At 48.8% G+C, this 21,933-nt stretch overlaps 1 protein-coding gene across 1 annotated transcript in view; it reads right to left on the bottom strand.

The window, feature by feature from the left end:
- Window positions 1–209: 209 nt before the first annotated feature.
- sema4c (sema domain, immunoglobulin domain (Ig), transmembrane domain (TM) and short cytoplasmic domain, (semaphorin) 4C) overlaps window positions 210–21,933 on the bottom strand; it is a 31,269-nt gene continuing 9,545 nt past the window's right edge. Inside the window, exons 2-16 of the mRNA XM_036527162.1 lie at window positions 12,926–13,135; window positions 8,847–9,001; window positions 8,449–8,511; window positions 8,076–8,174; window positions 7,542–7,638; window positions 7,309–7,428; window positions 6,866–7,017; window positions 6,325–6,500; window positions 5,915–6,059; window positions 5,581–5,794; window positions 4,719–4,834; window positions 4,463–4,620; window positions 4,255–4,346; window positions 1,672–4,127; window positions 210–1,147 (exon numbers count right to left, since the gene is read on the bottom strand). Of these exons, the coding sequence (XP_036383055.1) occupies window positions 3,256–4,127; window positions 4,255–4,346; window positions 4,463–4,620; window positions 4,719–4,834; window positions 5,581–5,794; window positions 5,915–6,059; window positions 6,325–6,500; window positions 6,866–7,017; window positions 7,309–7,428; window positions 7,542–7,638; window positions 8,076–8,174; window positions 8,449–8,511; window positions 8,847–9,001; window positions 12,926–13,028 (2,562 nt within the window). The 5' untranslated portion in view covers window positions 13,029–13,135 and the 3' untranslated portion in view covers window positions 210–1,147; window positions 1,672–3,255. The remainder of the gene's footprint in view (window positions 1,148–1,671; window positions 4,128–4,254; window positions 4,347–4,462; window positions 4,621–4,718; window positions 4,835–5,580; window positions 5,795–5,914; window positions 6,060–6,324; window positions 6,501–6,865; window positions 7,018–7,308; window positions 7,429–7,541; window positions 7,639–8,075; window positions 8,175–8,448; window positions 8,512–8,846; window positions 9,002–12,925; window positions 13,136–21,933) is intronic.

The raw sequence follows: 21,933 nt of genomic DNA, 5'->3' as shown, positions 1-21,933 counted from the left end.
AAAAAATAAGGAATTATGTACAGTGATAATAAATATGGACATTTTGTACAGGCAAAATAAGTTACTACACAACATAAACCTGTAAAAACAAAATTTGATAAAAACAGACAACTTAAAATTTAAATGCAACAGAAGAACAATTGCAAAACAATGGTAAAAAGCAGAATTAAAGCTTTAGGGAAAAACCAATATTCAAATGACTTGTGTGGAAGGCCTTATTTAAACGAGTGTGGTGCATAAATGTATATGCATTTCCATGGTTATATACCCCTCAGGTAAAGGAAGCGTACAGCCTCAGCAAAACTCTATCTCTTTGAGTCATTTGCATGCCAGCCAGGCATTTTTATTACAAGACACTTCACTTATAGTCTAAAATCAGCACAAATGTAATTGTTTAAATAAAACTGCTTTATTTTCACACTAAACTAACTTTTTTTAGAAATAACTAAATAACCACAGTGTCATTTTCACAATTATCTGAAGAAACATATTTGAAGTATTAATAACCCTTTCAAACTCAGACTGGCTCCCTCAGAAATACAGAGTTCTCCTTTGTCTGAACTGTGAAACATACATCATTGTGTTTCATAAACCAGAACAAGTGGCATGCCATGCAGTGTTTCTCTTTACCTGAAAAGCATAAAACCAGAGAGGGGTTAAGCAGAAAAGGAACAAGTGTATCACAAAGTCAAGTTTTGCTTTGTGTCATGGACGGACTTTCATAACTTAAATACAAACGTAGGAAAATAAATAGAAAACTGTCTGGGTAGCAATAACAAACATCTGCAGTCTACTTTGGCCCATTCTGTGGTGAAGAGGTACTTTGGAAGTAAACATGGTAGAATGTTTCATTGCATTATTAGCACAAGGTTGAGAAAACTGTACCCCACTCTAGTCAAAGCATGGCATATTTGAACAGTTATGACCATGTCATACGTGTACAGTATGTTCGTGGAGGATGATGCAACACAATTATAAACCACGGTGACTATAAACCATTATGTACCTCTTCACCTGGGATCTGTTCAATATTCTACATCCCCTTCTATTGCTTCCTCCTTGCGAGGGAAACAAATGTTAGCATCGTACATCCCCTTCGTCTCGTTTTCAGGTCCCTGTGGTTGTGGCTGTGGTTCCAAATATGCCCCTGCAAGAAAAGACCGACACAGAGGGGAGGATTAGTGTGAGTACCTTACTATCCCAGCAAGAGAACACTGAGATACACAGCAAGGACAGTTCTTTCAAAACCAGATAAAAGACATGTGAAATCCTAACTACCAAAGGATAAAAGCCCCCATTAGAAACCAAACAGCTTGTGTATGGGGTGTCCATTTAATACCCTTGGCCCACGGGTACGACATGCTTGTAATTCTGTCTGCCTGTCTCTGTCTGTCCATATCAAAGGATCAAAGTAACAGCATTTCAGAACTAGACATTGAGGTAGATTAAAACTGGCGAGGACCTGCAGTCCCTGAATACACCTGTTTTTATCAGCTTGCTGCTAAATTGTGTCTAGCGTGTTTCATTCATTTTTGCTTATGAAAACTGAACGTTTGACTTTGGATACTCTAACAACATGCATCAGATGGATTTCCCAACACTACTCCTTCATAATCAGGGATGCAGCATGTCTGCTAGGCTGGACTGGTCAATTTTGAGAAAGAGTAGTACCTGGATAGACAGGCTGTCAGATCATCATTGTAGTGTTCATCCATTTGTCTGTCTGTCCAGGTGCATCTCTGGCTGTCCTCCTTCAACAGAGTCCTTCTATTCCCTACATCCCACGAGATGGAGGACCTCAGGGGTTGTCCTGGTAACAATACCATCATCACCTTGCCCCTCCAGGTCATACTGTACACATTATTTTGGCATACAGGGCGGTCCGGGGGGAGGGGTCATTTTTTGGCAGCACTAGCCATCTCCCCCAACCAAACACATACAATAAAGCACTTGTTGACACATCCAGTACAGTCGCAATATAACATTAAAATCGGGTTTGCTTACTTTCCATTTGCTATTCCTGCCTACCCAGCCTATCCTAAAGCCTGAATCCATACCTCTTAATTGGCTTTTTGTTTCAGCTTGTGTAACATATTTCCATACCTTGACCATAAGGGTACTTTACACAAGTTTGTTTGTTTAACATAATGTAACTATTCACATAAGAAAATAGGCAAGTAACATGCATACAGAGGTATGCAAGACCTAAACAATGAAATCTTTCTGAGGATTTCAGAAGGCTGGGAAAGAACTATGGCAGGCAGGAATAGAGGTGGGAGGTAAGCACTCCCACATACTCATTCAGAATGAAAGGGTGCTCTAAAGCCATCGGTCACCCATTTTGCTTCCACTGTCTCGTAGCAATACAAAATAGCGGTTTCTTTGAAAAGTGTCTTAATTAACATCATCACAATATATTATTATCACAGCAGGGGCAGAAGACAACCTCAGAGGAAACCGAATGAAAAAAGTACAAATAGAAATGCTGAGAACATCTGAGCACTGTCCTTCATTTAAAAACCCTGTCTCTTTCTCATGTAGCTCATTTTGTTCTCTCTCTCTATCTTTCACTTCCTCTAGCTCTCCTCCTCTCCAGGTTCGTCACCTGGAGGGAGATCATGATTGTCGTCTTATTTTCAGTTTTAATGAGTTCTTTGTATGTGTCTCTCTCTCTGTATTTTTCTCTCTTCTCATAACAGGGCAAACAAGTTCAAACTCGCCCTTTAAGTGCAGAACGCTTAAGAACTTCAGAACATCAGAAACAAAAGAGGTGGTCCATTCCCATGCAGCCCTTCCTGCTTACGGAGCCCTTCTTGGTCGCTGGTCCAAGAACCTTATCAGATCCTGATTCATCAACAGAGTTGAGTCACAGACACTCCAGCCAGTCTTGCTGTAAGGAGGTGCCTTGCCTTTTCAGTCCTGAAACTCCTCTCCATTCGTCTGACAGCCATGCTTGAGGAGCAGTCCTCTGTCTTTAAATACAGAATTTACACAGTTGTATGAGCTCGTTGAAGGATGGGACTGCGATGCTTGGAGCAGAAAGCGCCGGGCGAGGTGCGGCAGTACAGTGTCCCCGAGGGCCGTCCGTGCACAAAGCCCCCCCGATGGAGCGGGGCAGAGCGGGAATGGGTCGAAAATGAGCGAGAGAGCGGAGTGATGAGAGAGAGGGCTCCGCGGAGGGAGGGAGGTAGGTCAGTTGCAGTTGTCTTTCGGAGTTGCAGTCGTCGCAGGCGGCGGGTCCTCCCCCTCGCAGGGCTACACGGACGACTCCTCGGGGTTGGCGTCGGGCAGCACGCTCCGCTGCTGCAGGGTCCTGCGCAGCTCCTCCTTGAAGGGGCTGGAGTAGTCGTTGCCGCTGCCGAGGCCCCCACCGCCACCCCCGCTGCCCCTCTCCTCCCCTGCTGTGCTCAGGTTGAGGCGGATGTAGCCGTTGCTGCCGGAGCCGCGGATGTTCGTCAGGCTGAGGCGGCTGGGGGAGTGGATGGGCTGGCCGGGGATGGCGCTGGGGGTCGCCGGGCTGGCACTGGGGCACAGGGCGTGGCCGGGCACGATCTTCAGCGAGCCGTCCGAGTAGTAGTAGTTGGCGCCCGTCTCCCAGAAGCGGTCCTCGTCGCTGGACATCTTGCTGGGCACGAAGGTGGGCGGCTCCTTGGGCAGGGTGATGGGGTAGACCAGGGTGCTCTCCAGGGGCTTCATCTCCGCCCCTTTGCCCAGGGCCAGCTTGAGCCGGCGCCGCAGGTACAGGGCCACGCCCAGCAGCAGCAGGCAGGCCGCGCCCAGAGTGATCACCAGCACCCAGAAGAGGCCCATGCTGCCGTCGGGGGCACGGGCCTCCATGAACACAGGGGCGCTGGCCACCACGGCCACCTGGTAGCGCTCCGTCTGGAACTTGACACCCTGCTCCTCCGAGTAGCAGGTGTAGCGGCCCGCCTGCTGGGGGCCGGCCTGTGGGATCACCAGCGCCCGCAGCGCCGTGTCGAAACGCGCCCCCGCCGCCCCGTCGCCCCCCAGCAGGAGCTCCCGGTCGTTCAGCAGCCAGGACGGCTGCGCCAGGTTCGACACCAGGTGGCATGGCAGCACGAGGTCGGACCCCACCACCACCGTCACGTTCCGCAGCCTGGAGGGATCTGGCCGGGGGAGAGGAGAGCGAGTCAGCACTGGTTTACCTTCCAATTCAACCACATCCAATTCACCCACACGTTACTCTGCAGCTGTCAGATACAGACACCTGGGTGTGGTGTTGCTGTGACTCACCTGGGCTGGGAATGGTGAAGGGCTTGTCAAACTTGGCCTTTCCCCGGTTGAAGCGTTCCAGCATGAGGTCTTGCGTGAGGGTGGACATGGAGCTGCAGGGCAGAACACAGGCATATTTATCACATAGTTATCCCCAGACTACACTGAGACTGCACGGTAGAGGCTCTGACTCAGGGCTGTGAGCAGGAGCTCACGGTGTTCGGCTCACCCGCGGTGCAGGTCGATGCGGACACAGACTCGGCCCTCGCTGTCCCAGCCGCAGTAGGGGTCCCGGGACAGCAGACAGTCTGGGCTCGACTGGTAGCGGCTGCAGTTTGCCAAGGGCAGCTGGAGAACTTCTGAGCGGGAGCCAACATATAGAAACTTCTGTGCACAGAGGAGGGGGAAGGGGGAAGGTCAGTACTTGTCAGAGAGGCGGGCAAAGTGAGAGATGAAGTCTCTGTGTGTGAAGGGCTGTGTGTTACCTTGGAGTGGGAAATGGTGAGGCTGTCCACTGGCTGCGGGGAGTCAAAGAGCTGGATCTCCTCAATCACATGGGCCTCAGAGCCGAGAATGACGGCTCTCTGTAGCCAGCCATCCGCTGGGAGAGGAAAGAAACAGAACAATACCTTAGCTCCATGCTACAACACTCCAGGAGGATTATGGGAATCAGAGAGAGATTCTGAGAGTGTGAATGACTGCTAGTTTAATGGGACAAAAGCCCAGCTCTGACTGCCTCTGTGGAGTAGATGTACGTACAGTCGGCCCCCAAGCACTGACCCTGGCTCAGTTTCCGCCTCACTCGTAATGCTTTGGGTTGAGATAACGGCCGGGTAAACTGATCCTAGCTCTGTTGTAAAAGGAGGATAAAAGTACCCAAGAGCAGGCCAGTTCTTATACAGATCATGACCAGCTTTCAGAGTCAGGGCTGTTCCACTCTGGCTAATCCCCTATCCCGTGGCCTTTTAAACAGTCCAACAGATTTGGTCTGTCCGCATCAGCTGTTGCCCTGTAGTTAAAGGCTAATCAAGCTTACAGCAGAGGCAGGGCGTTGGCAGAGAGCTCTGGAGAGAGCCTGTTGAGTTTGCGCTGTGAGGCACGCCAGCAGAAGGGTGGAAACCCAGCCAGAGTGCAGTCTCAGCTTGGTGACAGTTGGCGGCAGTATCGCAGCCCGCGCTACATAGGCGATCGATACAGTTGTCAAATAAACAGACTGCCGCTCCACTGTTATGCGTGGCGAATCAGATTGTGGCAGAGTAATGTGTGGAAGTCTGGAAGTCTAGCAAGAGGATGCGGGGGGTGGGGGGGGCAGCTGGTGAGGCTGGCTTCTGAGAGGAATATATCTACCTGTCCCAATGAAGAGCACGCTGTAGGGCCTCTGGTCCATGGCGATGACTCTGTCCACGGCCAGCCGGGTGAAGTTGACGCCCTTGGTGAGCAGCAGGGGGCGAGCCTGAGCGCGATTCTCCATCAGCGGGTGCTTCTTGGCAAAGTTGAGCGTGGTGTCGGGAAGCTGCAGAGAGCTGTTGTAGCCGTTCTCCCTGTGCCAGCTCATGATGCACTGTGCCATGGAGACAGGCAGACAGGCACAAAGAGACAGAAATAGACGTTGTTAGTCATGATTTCTGCTGCCGTCTGTGGCTTTTCTGCTAGTCCTCTCCTCCCGCTCCCCTGCACTCACCGCGCCAGGTCGCGGGCTGGGCACCGGGCCGGTGAACCGGCCCCACCTCTGGGACGCCTCCTTGTACTCCTTATAGGGCCCATCGAACACCTTCTTCACCTCGTCGATCTGGTACTGACACACGGCCGACACGTCCACGTCACCCCTGCCAAAGAGAGACAGAAAGGGAGAGGAAAAAGAGAGACGGAGAGGGAGAGAAATGAAAGGACAAAGAAAGGGAAAGAGTGAGAGGGGAGAGAGAAGGAGGGGGGCATGAGTAAGATGGTGGGAGAGCAAGACGGTGGGTAAGTAATGCTCTGTCACTTGGAGCCACAATACGTAGGCAGAAACAGAAATGTGGTCTGACTGGGAACCACACGGGCTTTTGAATCCAGACACACACCATGGTGGTCAGTCTGAGCTGGACTCACCATTGGGCATGGAAGATGCCGAAGAAGGTGGTGCTCCTCCATTCAGGGCCGGGCAAGGTGAAGACCGCACGCAGATTGTTAAAGGTCACGTGACGCTCGGGAAGCGAGCACACCAGCCGCGCCTTCTGGAACGTGGTCCACTTCTTCTGCAGGGTGCGTGTTCCACCCTGATCGCCCTGATTATGCAAACACGTACTGTCAAAAACACTGAAAGCTTACTTCCAACAGGCACATGTACCTCTGTATGCTGGCTTGTACGTATATCTATGTACTGCTTTAAACAATTGTGTGAATCAGCAAATGTGCTTGTGTGTGCATTTGTGGGCGTGCGCACCTGTATGTGTGTCTATGTGTGCATGCGTGTGTGTGTCTGATCGCTTGTGTAACTGTACGCGGGTGTTTGTATCTGTGTTTTACATATGTACATGCGTATATGTGTGTATTTTTGGTGTGTGTGTGTCTGTTATTGTTTGTGTCAGTGTGTGTGTGTGAGCGCGCATTTCTGTGTGCATGTTTCTTTACTTGCTTTGCGTGTTCTCACCTTGCAGACCCGTGCCACTCGAGCCACGATGAGCTCACTGTCGCAGTCCAGCTCCACGGCACGCTCGCTGAAGAAGAAGTAGATCTTGTCGTCGTCTCCCTCCTTGCTCCCGCTGCTCTCCCTCACCAGCGCTGACCCCACAAAGTCCGGCTCTGGGAAGGAGGCAGCAGAAAGGATGAGCACAAAGCGTGAGGCCAGTGGCCCTGCTTCCCCATCTTTCTCACCCCCTCTTGTCCTCTCCCTCAGGCTCTCCTACACTCCTACCCCTTCCCTTTGATCCTTTTCCCCTTACTCCTCTTGGCCCCTGGTCAGAGTGCTTCTCGTCTTCTCCTGCGGCTCTCCTGCACCCCTACCCACCCCCTCCCTTCAGTCCCCATGCCACTCATCCTCTCCCCTGGTTCTCTCTCCCTCTTGCCCTCTCCTGTTCCCCGTCCCTCTCTCACCGTTGAGCCAGGCTGGCAGGTACTCGCTCTTCATGCTGTAGTGCTGCTGCCCCAGGTTCCTCAGGATCACCGGCTCCGTGCCCAGGAAGTTATTGAGAGTGGCTGAGTATAGCTCCTTGTCTGAGAGACACAGATGTGGCAAGTGCTGATTAACCTCTGTTTGATGTATGAACAACAAATTATGGAAACACACACAGACATACGCACGCACGCTCTCACACACACACACTCACCCACTATCAGCCCAGTGTGGCCCTTGGCTGGGTCGTAAGGGCACTTCCCCTTGCCGTCCTCCAGGCTGGAGCTGTAGAGGGTGAAGTGATCGGCGTTCTGCAGAGTGACAGAGGAGGCCTGGGTTAGGGAGACAGCCTCTGCTGCGTGACGCAGGCGGTCTGAGTGACGCACACCATCGCCGTGCTGCTGGCCGCATCTGGCCGCGACAGCTGCGGACCGGGCCCACGCAGCGCCGCAGACCCTCCCGCGCCGCAGCGGGCCGTCAGACGCGCAGTTAGGGGTACAGCGGCGCGAAAAGAGAGGCCCATTTGTATTAGCTCCGCCGTGCTTCATGCAGCAGGGCCACATATGGCATCAGCTCGGCAGGGCCCATAGCTGACCCCAGAGCGCCGGCTTCAAAAACAGATGCCAGGGAGCGTGGTTTATTGATGCTGCGAGCACCGGGTCTCACAGCACCTTATTTGCAATGAAAAACGACACTGACACCAGCTAAGCTGCCAGCAAACCCGGCCCGGCTCGCAGCGGACACTCACAATGTAGGTGCATCTGGGCTGGAAGGCATAGGTGCCACAGGTGTACAGGTGGGTGTGGTTGTAGCTCTGCAGGAAGCGGATGTAGTTGAAGCACTCGGTCTGTTAAAACGAAAGGGAAAGAGATTTGGGGAAGAAAAGTGTTTTTTTTATATATATAATATATATTATTTTTTGATATTTTTAAAAATATTTTGTATTTTTCACATATATTTATATGTTATGTATTTGTTAGATATGTTATATATTTACATTTATGTCATGAAATGCATTGGTAACACTGCATAACTGTTGTCATGCTGAGGCAGCCAGATTTAATCCTTGAGACTGAAGATGAGGACTGGCTGAGAGAGCATTGCGACCATGAAGTCTGTACCTGGTTGTTTTTGCCCTTCAACACGCACTCTCTCTTCTTCTCAATGGGGGCTGGCCAATCGATCTGAGAGGGTAGAGGAGGAAAGGGTCAGGTGGTGCATGAGACGCAGCTGGACGGACTTACTGACCACAACCACTATCATTCTGCACAGCCCTATCTGACCTAATCTCACACACACACACACACACAGACACACACACACACACACACACACACACACACGCGCGCACGCGCACACACACACACACACACACACACACACACACACAGAGGCATTATTCACACTCCCCAGCATTAAAACACTGAAATGCAAATTCAGCTACTGTTCCTTCAAGGGGAGCAACCAACCAGGGGACACGGTGACACAGACATGCTGACTCTGCACCGGTTGGCGGTACCTGTGGTTTAAGCTGCCTGCTGATGTCGCTGGGGTCCAAGGCAAAGAGTGCCTCCCGCGCCCCCACGTACAGGACCCTGTCATGCTCCGCCAGCGTCACCATGGTGTAGTTCCACACCCCCGGCGCCCAAAACTTGGCCATGCTGTCACGCACATCTGGCACAGGGGACGAGAGGGGAACACAAACGCTCAAAGCCTTTGTTATCTCCTGTTTTCATGAACCAGGGCTTAAAGAGGCAGAAAGGTTAGAAGAGCTGACACAGCCTTTGAAAGAGGAGTATCTCCATAATATTAATTAATGTAAATGTGTTCTGTTCATCTCAAAGAGTTCACTAATTTACGACTGACTGAACTCGTATAATTGCGCTGTTCTTTCACGCAAGCCTGGGCAACAGCTAAATCCAAAAGTCAGGTTATATTTGAGGATGTGTGTGAGATAGTGAGAGAGCCAGAGGATGGTGGGTGAGGGGGAGGGAGGAGGAGAGGAGAAGAGAGAAGGAGAATACAAAGCGAGGAGTATAACAGGAAGGGGTAGGGATGAGAAAGAGGAATGAATGAGTCAGTTTTATGTCCAGAGAGATAAAGACGGCAGTGCATGTGCATCTGTGGGACACCATTGTGTGCATTATAGCGGGAGATGCGCTGGGAGGAGGTGTCCCTCAGGTAGTTGAATGCACATCTGTTTGGGTTCCACAGAGCTGGAGTTGCTGTCTGATGAACATACACACACATCACACTCTCACAAATGGTGTCTCTGGGTGCCTGCCTACAGACTGAAACATGTCTACAGAATCAGAGAGAGACTATGGAGACTGTCTGAGACTATGATTCAGTACTAACGTCAAACAAAGAGAGGAGGTGAATGTATCCTAACTCGCCACATGAGGGCAGCACTGAACCTTTCTCTGGCATCTGTTGGGGGGGGGGGGGGTATTTGGGGGGGGTCCTTTTGTTTCTTTCTCCATCCTCTTGCCTCACTCTTGAAGTGGCAGGAAGAGATAAAAAGTCTAACAGGGAGTTGAACGTGCAGGAGCAGGAGAGAAATGCCTGAAAAGAGGCTTTGTAAGTGGCGAAACTGAAGTACAAAGCACAATGAGAGAGAAAACAAAACTGTAGAACCTGAAGGATGTAGTGAGACCCTACTCTGAAGACCGGCACACTCCTTGAACCTCTATTTGTGGTAATAATACTGAATGTGTTGTCCTTCGAGAGACCTCAAGTCTGGAGTGGAATGGTGTCAGGATGGTGGAAATAACTGGGCAAGAGAAGCAGGAAAGGACCGGTTCTCATTTATAGCTCCTCAGATGTTCCTGCGTGTGCACAGTTTGAGCCATTTCACTGCTCCATTCAGAGAGCGTTTACTATAAATACAGCCAGGCTCTGCTTATAGCTCATAACCATGGTGGAGCTCACACACTACACTGTAATTAAATGACTATTTTAAGCTCTTTGAAGCAGCAACACAGACACACAAAATCACTCCGGCAAAGACATACTCTTATAAACACACAGAAAGACAGACACACATACACACACACACACAGTCAGACAAGAGGGCTCACACAGAGGAAAACAGTTTAAACAGTTTCACACATGCACACACATAAACCCCCTCACATAAAAATAAGACGACTCATGAAGGTAATCTCAGAGGAGAACAGCGAGACAGAGTGAGAACAGAGGGAGAGATTTGTCTGTCGAGATTGGAGGTGCTGTAATTGCTATAGATTAGCAGAGGGAGTGGTGAGGGACAGGGGGGAGAGAGGGCGAGAGAGAGAGAGGGAGAGGGAGAGGGAGAGAGAGAGAGAGAGAGAGAGAGAGAATGAGGGAGTGGGTGTGGAGGCATGAAGAGGAAATGGTAAAAGTGCATAAAAAAATGAGCAGAAAATTAAGAGGGGCTGACAGTTGTGGCAAAAATTAGCATAGACCGGGAACTGTGTCCAGCCAGCGAGGGTCTTTAGTTCATACATATAACAGGAAAAACAAACATCTACACTTCCAATTTAGTTAATCTAAGGAAGATTTTTTTTCTCTAAAATAGTACTGGAACAATTTATTTTCTCTTTTGGCTCATGAGTTCCAATGGCAGGTGGGACCGGTTATGAAATGGAAAAAAACATTTTCCTAAGCTTTCTGAATAAGGGCACCTGTCTCAGAGAGAATGAATACCAATGAAATATGGGCTGGTTTCGTGCACAGGGGAACATGGGCGACACTCGTTCATTTCTACCAATGCGCCTGTCCTCCCACTATCACGCACAGTGCAGCCCCGCCTCCGCCCAGTGATGCCTGCCCATGCAAACCGGTCATTACTGTAATTGGGGGGTAGAGAGAGCCCTACTGGGAGAGCATCCCAGTCTCCCCTCTCTCTCCCTCTCTCTGCTCTCTCTCCGTGGCTCTCTGCGTCCCTCCGACTTTATTATGTTTGATTTTACATAGTCCCTCTCTCCCTCTCTCAATCTGGTTCTGTCATTCGCTCTGCTTTCTCATTCCCTGCTCTCCTCTGTCTCTCTCACCCCTTGTCCTCTCCCTAGATCAAAGCCTGCATTAGATGCCTGAAAAAGCTGGGGTTTTTTTTTCAAACAAAAAAAGTCCACTTCTTCCCTCTCTCTCTTTCTCCCTCACTCTGACCACAGCTCCTAAGCCTTGCTGGGGCCTGGGGTCTGTAATTTTGCATGTTATAAGTGAGGAGGTGGAGCAGAGAGAGAGGGGGTTGGGGGTTTCAGGGGGGGCAACTCAATTTTAACCATTCAGAGTGTATTAGTTTGTTTTGGCACACTTTAGACGTCACATATTAGATTCACTAGTGTTCTTTTGCGCTCGGAAGTTCACAGAAAATAACCAGTTAATGATTGTGCCAGTTTAGCACGGTTTTCCAACTGGAGCAGGCTGAAAAAATGGGAAAGAGAGAGAGGGGTGGAGAAAGAGAGAGAGCAAAAGAGAGAAGTAAGCAGTTAAATGTGTTTGTGTTTCTTCCCCTTCAAAACGCAAATTACTTTAGGCCACACATAATTATAGAGGCGGGGTCTGTGGAGGGGGGCATTGGGGGAGTAAATATTATCTCTGCTCCCATCTCCCCTACCCCCCAAATGACTGAAAGCACTAAATCCCTCAGACTGCAGGTCTAAGCATTATACACACACTACTCTCTCTTTCTCTCTCTCTCTCTCTCTCTCTCCTGCTGACACCCTCACAGGCACAAAGTTATTGTTCATATGTTTAAGCACACACAAACAGACAGCGCACACGCGACTCATAACTCTATATATACACAGTCTCCTATGTGTGTGTATTTTTATTTTCTGTCCCTTTGTCTATCTCTTCTCTAACCCGCTTGCCGTTGAAGCTGTTTCCTGTCCTTTTAAGGCAGTCCATGCAGAGCTCCTGCTCTCTCCCTCTCACTGAAAGGAAGACTGTGTGAGTGTGTGGGATTGTGCCTGCGTGCACTTGCGTAAAAGCGTGTCCCTGTGATTGAATGTTTGAATGCATGTGTGTGCATGCATGCATGTGCCCGTTTTGCTTTTTTTCTGCTTATGAAGAGTGTGTGAGTAAGAGTGTTTGTGTCTCAGCGAGTGTTTGTGTTTTTCCAGTCCAGTATTGACTGCGTGTCGATTGTTTTTTCCATTCCCTCTCTCCCCACCCCTCACCGTCGCTGAGAGAGGGAGGGACAAAAAAGGGAGAGAGAGAGGAGGGGAAGAAGGAGAGAGAGTGCAAAAGAAACAAGGAAAGCAAAAGATGAACAGAAAAAAAGACACTTTTAATTTGACACCACTCCTAGGTAGAGGAAGAAATATAATCTCCATTTAGAGGTGGATAAGAAAGGGTGGGAATTTCTAAAGGAGGGATGAAAGAGAAGGAAGTGCAGAAAAGGAGAAAGAAAGAAAACAGGAAAACAAGGAACCAGAACAGAAATGAAAGAGAGTATAAATACCAGTGAAATGTGAAGAATAGTTTGGGTATGAGAATATTCCCTAACAGATCAGGTGTGCAACAACTAATCTAGTCTGACATATAATTATCTGTGAAGAGTACTTCAGATGGTCATATTTTATGGATGTACAGCAAACATTGGTTACTCACCACTATGCTTGACAGTCTTGCGGGGGATTGGGTTCCAGTTTATACACATAACCGTTCCCCAACCAATTAGAAGTGAAAGCAGCAGGACCTTTGCCCCGCCCATTGTTCCAACTCCTCCTCCTCAAGCTTACTGGGGTCACTGACTGGGTGATGAGTGGCAGGCAAGACAGATGGTGGACACAGCTCCTGTCAGACTGTTTCAGAAGTAACCTAAAATATACACATAAAAAAAGCATCAGCAACAATGCTTGTCCATTGTTACACTGAAACTGTTGTAAAATTTAGTAAGTCAAGGCACAGACAAGGCACAGCCTCATAACAGATGATATTCTGAAATATCCGCAGAGGAGAAACTGGCACTACTGTTTCCTTCAATTTTAAAGGTAATGCATTGGCTGTAGACCAACTCAGTGCAACTGGAAAGCTTCACAATCTGCTTCATGCTGTCTGATTAGCAACATCCTGACTTGAAAAGCCAAAGTAAGAAAAAATATTTTAAAAATTATATTACTTCCATTGATATTAATGATTTCTCAAGTATAACTGCAAGGCCAAGGGTGAACCTTCAGAAACAAAGCTACCATTAAACTCCTCCCAATAAATTACACTTTCTATACTATCTGTGCTCTGCACCTGCTTCAGTCTGTTAAATAAACTGCCATTTCATAAAAATGCCACCGACTTTTAGATGTGCGCAAAATGTCAAATGTGTTTACTGCTGGCGATAAAACATAAAACACACTGATTTGTGGAACTTCGTCTCCTGGCCTCAAATGTTATGTGAACTCAAAGGTCCACATGAATGAGCACGAGCTGCAGCAGTGCGCCGGCGGTCGGCCATTTACAGAATTGCTATATCAATCTGGGACACATCGATTTTGCTTCGCCAAAGTAAGAGGGGTGCACTGACGAAAGTCCTGGATCATCAAAAATCTTCTCGAAATGAGCTGGCTTTAGTGCTTGAGAGGGATAAGTCTGCTCGATGTCTCGTGGCTTGCAGTCCTGACTCTCTTTTATTGGATCGATTGAATGCCTTTGGCAACACTTAGGCTCGTCGAAGTTCGCGTTTGGAGATGTTATTAAAAAAAAGAGTCTGGAACCATCCACACCTCTGAATTATAAGAGGCGGGCAGAAGGCACTCCAATATGAAACAAAAACTGTTTTGTGAGGGGGGAAAAAAATGGAGCGGAGATCTGGATGAGAGAGAAAACCACCATGTAAACAGAGGGGGATTCAGAAGCCTGTATCAAACGATTCATATTGAAGAGAATGGAGCAAACCGCAAGGACTAGAGACACGCTATCTTACTCTAAAGCCTTCTCTGAAACCGGTTCTGTCTTTTCCGCAGGAATTATCAAATGACCTTTAATGATTAGTTAAGGGACTCGTTTCCGCAGTCTTACTAATTAGGCTCAACAAATTAGAAATGGCATTCAATCAGACAAATAATATCACTCTGTGCTCAGACAAAGGAAAGTAATTAACAAATATCAAATGAAAACGACACGTTCCATTTACGCAGATGCTGCACGCTTTGGATACAATGGTTTCCCTGAGGAAGGCCCTGTGGCTTGGATGTCAGGAAAAAAGGTTAGGGAGTTGGGACAGTCCCTGTGTCTAAAGCTTTTTCCAGCTCTCTGTGGTCCACTTTCAGCCCCCTTCCTGTCTCTCACTTCCTCCTTCCCCCATTCAGTCAAGGTCTGTTTGTTGAGGAGTCCCTCCGATTTAGACACAGAGCCTCACAACCTCCGACCTCTTGACCTTTCAAAAGGGTACAGGTGTCCAGGCAAGAGGAAGCCACGGGGGAGGGGAAGTGAAACATAGACAGTGTACTCCCCCACACAATCGTGTAGGTGAAAACGTGTAATTACCCACAACATATGGGCAGACAGATGCAGGAAGGGACACACTACCTGAGTTACACAGTAGCACATGGTCAACTCTTTTCCTTCCTCTCTTCTCTGGAACCTAGTTTATTGCCTCTCCTGCTGTTGGGATGAATCGCATTTCACCTCAACTGCTGCCAGAATGCAGGACAGCGATCAACTATCCCTTCCAACCAACACCTACTGTCCGGGTAAGGAAAGGAAATAGAAAAAACCATGAAACAAGAAGAGCAATAATGAGCCCTTTTTGATCGGTCCCCTGAATATTACTGCCTCTACCGCCATCTAGCAGTAAAAGTTACTCTCGGGGAGCTGCTTACTCAGTCAGTCTGTAAGGGCCACTACTGTCTCTTGGGCTGTTTAGCCACAGTCAATCATGGACTCTTCTCAATAAATCATGGACTCTTCTCAATAAATCAATACAATGTACACAGCAGGTGTGATCAAGCATGGCTGGAAGGGCATTAGTCTAGTCGCTGCACATTGAGCAACACGGGCGCGGCGCTGATGCATTTCAAGGGTGGCCCATCTGAGCGTGGTGGTCGCACCCACTCATCAGCCCCGGGCCAGGTCAGGAGCGGTGCCCCACCTCTGAGACCCGCCACCCCCTAATCGCAAGAGCAGAGCCCTGAGTACTCCTGCAGACCGGCCGCAGACGGAGGGGACGCAACCCCCCGCGGCGCGCCCCCGCTCCCATCCAGGCTTTTATGGCCCGGCTGTGCCTTTGATGTGGGGACTGGGGGCTGGGCTGCCGTTTCACAGCTGATCCCTGCAGGCCTGTCGCTGTTTGCCCAAAGCCTGGTATCAGCAGCTGGGAGTTTGTATATCTGTCTGAGTGTGCCTGTGTGCATGAGTGTGTGTGTGCGTGTGTGTGTGGTTGCGTGTCTGTGTGCGTGAGTGTGTGTGTGTGTGTGTTGCGTGTCTGTGTGCGTGCTGGCAGATCGGACTCTGTTTGCCCAGGAATCAGCTCTGACGCAGTGACAACAATCAAATGGGGTTTAATCAGCTGCAGGCTCCCCTGTTCGGAGAGGAGCTCACAGAGGAGAGGCTGACACCTGGGTCCAATCTCTGAAGCTCTATCAGTATCAGCACCAGCAGACGCGGGCCCCCGTCTCGGCACTGTCCGAGGTCCTATCCCTTTCCAAGGCCCCACTGAAGCTGCGGGCGACACTCTGCTCGCATGCATTAGCGGTGCTGGAGTGCGAACGGCATGATCAAGGCCATATTTGCTTTTCATCATTCCGGAGCCTGCACTTCATTAAAGCTGAAATGTATCAAACTGCTCTGTGACCAAAGAGCTCATTTCCATCACTGCCTGGTAAGGTAGACGGATTGAAATTCTACTGGAAATCCATCCGTCTCTCTCTCTCTCCCTCAAACTCTCTCTCTCCCTCTCTCTGTACTGAGCCCTCTCTACGACCTTGTGTTGTCAGCCCTTAATGACATGTCATGTTGCCGAGCGCTCGCGCAGGCGAGCGGGGCTGGTGCGGCTCACGTGCGCCCTACCCTGCCCCCCGTCCTCTCGCTTGATGCCGCTGGGTGAGTGCTTGACCTGTTATTGATGCGGCTCTGCCGCGGCCCCCAGGAGGCACCGCGTGTTCACGACCCGATCGCGCCCTTCTGCCACTGCTCCCGTCACGTGTCTGTGGCATTTCTCACGCAGTTGCACCATGCTTGGGGACCCCAATCACGCAGCACCTGCATTCAACTACAGACTGCAACGGCGCCCGCAATCGCCCAGAGATCACAATCACACAGCACCCACCATCACCATCACCTAAAGATCACTATCACACAACATTCACCATCTCCCAAAGGTTAACCCTTGAAAGCACCAGCCAACATCTGTATAATACCAAGAATCCCACTGTCACCCAATCCTCACAACCCCCAAACACTCAGAAATCACAATCACACAGCAATCACCCGTGATCACCCTACACTAATAGCCAATCCCCAAACACCTGCACATTCACAAACCCCTGACGCTTGCTGGTGTCACCGAATGCCAGCAATCATCCAATCACCTGAAACCACAAATCGCAAAATGATTCAACACCCACAATCACAGGACACACTCATAACTACAGAGCAGATGTAATCAGCCTCTCGTGGCTCTCTCTCAGGGACACTTCATCCTCTGTTCGGGTGTTTGCATAACATTACTTATTTGCCTGGCAGACGCCCATACCCTGGGCGACTTGCACGGATTACATTTCTAAAGCTGCATATTTGCTGAAGAAACTCAAGATAAGTGCCTTGCTCACGGATGCAACGGTAATGCATTCCCGGGAATCAAACTTGTAACCTTCTGGTTACAGGTCCAGTTCCTTAACAACTATATTGCAACTATAGTGCAATGTTAGCCCTAAATGAAGGCATGACTGAAATAAAGTGTGTGTGTGTGTGTGTGTTTTTGTTTGTGAGTGTATGCTTTGCCTATATGCCTTCTTGAATGCTAATCTCAAACAACAGACCGCCCACCAGCCTCCTTGGGGGGCTAATTGTCCTGAGCCCCTCCCACACACCCCATTCTTCCTATCTGCCACCTGACCCTTCCAGAGTTAAGTGAACCGAGGCCTCGGGAGGCGAGGAGAGGATGGCTGACTCTTTAGGCCCCTGATCGCCCACACTTCTTTAAGAGAGAGCGAAGAAAGGTCGGGAAACAGCCGAGCATGCTGGTGGAACCACGGTTCTCTGCTAATGCTGCTTATATTAAACACATTAAAAGCAAATCGAGCTGGGCTCCGGAGCCGATTCGTTGCTGTCAGATCCCGCTACCTCTCCGTACTCCAAACACGCTGCTCTACAAAATGCAACACCGTCTCCTGCACGAAACAAGGACAAAATCAATAGTACTGAACAGGTACAGGCGGACTTTAAGGTAATACAACAGGAAATGAGATATCTGCTTCCAGATGTACCGAGTGACGGTTTCACTGCTGGAGCCGCAATGCACCATGGGAGGAGGGCAGAGCAGGGTCTCTAGTGTCAAGGATCCCATTTCCACACGCTGACATGGACATGCTTGTGCATCACTACCACACCCAAACAGTTCTGCTGCTTCAGTAAACAAAAGCTCCCACTGACATTTACCCCCCCCCCCTTCCTCATCCTCTGAATCCTCTCCCCTCTCATTTCCTGCTCTTCTCTGACGATTCCCCCCTTATCTCTTCCTCTCTCTCAGTCGTTCTCCCCTTCGTTTCCTCCCTCCCCCTGCTTTCATCCCCCCTCCCCCTCCCCCCACTTCTCTCAGCATGCGAACTGGTATCCTGTCAGTGCAGAGCTATTTATGATCAGCACCCAATATCCTTCTGTTTGATTCCTTCCCCCGTCTCCCTCCCTCCCACACACACGTACACACACGTACACACACACACACACATACAGACACACACACAAACGCACACACACATACAAACACAAAGACTTTGCCCGAGGCTCCCTCTCTCCAGCTGTGTTTCACACACAGATCTTTTGTGTCTCTGTTTTCTGGAGGTTCTACTGGTACAAATTATTGGCTTATTTGCTTGACACTGTTATCCAAAGCAATTTACAAAGCCTGGAATATATCCAGGCAGCCCTTCACCGCCACAATCAAAGCTCACAACAATGGTGCGGTAAATCTGTGCCCGTGACTCTGCACTCACACTCCGACCGCAGCCGTCCTCGCAACCTTTATCAATGATGAAATGCGCTTTCAAAAAATGATGCACTCCTCTCCTCTGCCCACTAGCCTGTGAGTGCTATTTTTTGAGCCTGATCATTTCTCTCTTTGTTAGTCTGCAAAATGTCTATCATTTTCAAACTCTGTTTGGTCTTCCCCTCCCCCTTTTCTATTTCCTTTATTTTCCGACTACCGTTCTTCCGTCTCCTCTTTCTCCTCATTTCTCCTTTTTTCCACCCCCTCCACCCCCCTGCTGTCTCTCTCTCTCTCTCTCTCTCTCTCTCTATCTAATTCTCTACCCCTCTCCCTCTCTATCTAATTCTCTCTCTCCCTCCCTCTGTCTCTCTCCACCTCTCCAGAAAAAAGCCGTCTTTCTTCTGGGAAGTCTCTTGGTCTGCCTGTAAAAGACGCCCCAGTGTTGTTTTTTTTTGCCTTAAGACTTCCTGTGGGAGTGTCAGACAGACCAAGCCCAGCTCACTGAAGGTCACATTGGGCTGGCAAGGGGGGGGGGGTGGTTGGGTGAGGGGTGTGGGTTGTGGCAATCTGCTTTCAATCAGGTTAATGTCCCTCTCAAAAGACCCAGAGATCACACACGCTCTCTCTGACACATACACAGTCACAAAAGGAGCCCAGATAAAAGCGCGAAGGTCCAAATTCATTCTGAATGCTCTCTCATGGTCCCGGCTTCAGAGCGAAGTTCAGCCAGAGCGGCGTATCATGTAACTGCCACACAGCACAGAGCTCCTCGGAGCGCAAAACTGAAGGGATTCATGTCAACATCAATGGCTTCATATAATAATGTGAACACAATGCAGCTGCATAACACTTCTGCACTGTACAGGGTGCTGCGCGTCTGTGTGGTACAAAAGAGGACTGAGGCACATCGGGGTGCAGCAAAAATAAAACGAAGCAGCTCTGGGTGGCTGTTTTCATGTAGCATGAGTTCCTGCAGCCAGTGAATAAGGGCAATACTCTAATGTGTTGTGACACGCAGCACATGATACATATAAATTTACATTGCGCCTGTGTGCGATGCTGCGTGAGACAGCTTAAGTACTGCTAAATAAAAACACTATACTCATGCATGCATGATTGCGCACACACGCTCATACACAGACGAATGGCATAAAAAATTGAAAAGCATCTCAGCGATGCTGTCAGTCTAATGGGCAGTAAGCTCTACTGACCAAATCAGCAGTTTTAGCCCACGGGGCAATCGTGAAATGACTGATCCTAATAAAATGCTTAACCCTTCAGCAACAGTGTCCCCCCAAAGCTCAGACTGAACCTACGGTACTGAGCATTGTTGCTAACCAAAACCAGCACCATGCAGGTTTAAAACCTGTCAATCTGCTGGGAAATAATGCTACAACTAAATGACAAAAGAGTAGACACAAGCACACACAAACACACACACACACACACACAAAAGCACATGCATACACACACTCGCAGTCACACGGTACATGTGCTATTGCACTCAAAGTGGATTTTGCAAAATAAACAGCCCATCCAGGCCCCCCCCCCCCCCTCTCCTACTCAAGTGATCCCACCCCAAATGCACTCCACACACCAAGAAGGGGGGAAGGGTGCAGGGTTAAAGGAGCAGGATTTAAAAAACACCTGCACACGGCTCTCCGCTTCGTTCCAGCTGCTGCTGCGGTTTTTAGTGCCCTGATTATTGGACACACTATGACAGAAATAGAATCCAACGAACCGTAGGTCATGTTTTCCAGCCTTTGTTGCAGAATTAGGAGTGTGACAAAACTGTTCACAGATTAAAGAACTTTGCAGTGACTGGCAAAAGCCAACTGCGCTCTGACCTGGCCTGTCCCGCAGGGTCTTTTTCAAAGGCCTCGGTCACGAATGCCCCCAGACGCACTAATGAGACACCCCGATAGCGGCGAAATGAATATGTGCCCAGACGCAGTCTAAACATCAACATCAAAGCTCTCTTTGAAATCGTGACACATTTCCTTTGCATTCTCATTTCAACAATGACAGCATCATAATCAATGTTGGTGGTGATGTACTACCTCAATAAACAGCTATTATATAATTATTACATTTGATGGAACCTCTGTAAAGCACTGTTCAGTTTTTCACTGTGCTGTTTCATTACAGGTACTCCATGCATAAGTGCCATAACTGCCATTGTCATACACTCTGGGGTGTGTGCGGATTCCACACTGTGCTGTGGGTCCATTGACTGTCTGAAAGTAAAAAAAGTGCTCAGAGTAACTCAACTCCCGATCATTAAGACTGGTGCTTATAGGGTATTATCCTGATTAAATGAGTTATACGGTAATTGGGTGTGTGCCTGTGCATACTATGAGCGGCTACAGATTTGCTCCTAAGAGACTAGCTTGGAGTGTGTGTAAGAACACAAGAGAATGATAAAACTATCAAAGATAATATCACTGCCTACAAAAATAAATACAAATATTAAACTGCACTGCAATTTTTCCCACTGCTCAGGGATTTGATTTCTGCTGCTTAGAATGCAGATTCAAATATTAACAACATTCAAATTATATACAAAGCAACAGACCTCATCACTAGGGATTTATTTCGGACAGTAAAGCTATAGCAAATGTGCGCAAGCTCTCCTTGGTAAGAAGCACTAAACCAAAGTAATGTGTAGGTTACGGTCCAATACTTTTAACAATGTCAGTTTACTGTGTTAACGGTATTGGTATGCGGCCCACGCAGTTACATGCCAGATCCTCTCAATCACACAATCCATGGGTTTAGCCCGCGGGCCTGCTCCTCAATCAAGTATCTGGGCTTGCTGGTGTACGATAGGGAAGATAGAATGACACATGAAAGAGACACATCTGACAGATGCATGACTGCTGTAGGGAGAGAGTAAGTTTGTTGAGTTACCTACAAAAATCCTATTTTGAATAGAAATGGGCGTACGTGCAGTGTACAACATCAATACCTGTTACAGTAAAAATATCTAATTGAGACCATTTGCTGCAGAGACATCAGTTACTTTAAATGCAGATATACTGCACATTGACCTGTATGGGTTAAAGTAGTTCAAGGAATTCCCCCAGAATTTAGCCTTTGATATCATAATCAATCAGCGGAAAAGTCGTTGGAATATTTTCCGACCAGAAAAACCCTACAGCTCTTTCAGGCATGGAGAAAGGGCATTGTTTACTGTAGTTCACTGGTAGGCAATGATGTGTGCCTTGCCCAGTAAAAGTCGTTTAGAAAATAACCTTTAACCTGTCTTTCTTAAGTGCTTACAATTATTCACGGGTGCAGTTAGGTCACGGCTATTGAACGCAGATGGTGCCCGTGACCGCTCCATTCCAGAAAAGTGGTGGCAGACCCCGATGATCGACCTGGTCCTAAATCTACACTAAAAGCTCGTGCGGTCATCCGTCATCTGAATGCGTGAGCCTCCGCGTGGGCTGTTCGTTCCGTCGCGGCTAATGTCTGC

Source organism: Megalops cyprinoides, chromosome 4, assembly GCF_013368585.1.
Source record: "Megalops cyprinoides isolate fMegCyp1 chromosome 4, fMegCyp1.pri, whole genome shotgun sequence".
Classification (NCBI taxonomy): Eukaryota; Metazoa; Chordata; class Actinopteri; order Elopiformes; family Megalopidae; genus Megalops; species Megalops cyprinoides.
The sequence above is the reverse complement of the archived record's forward strand: the minus strand, read 5'-3'. Positions and strand labels throughout refer to the sequence as shown.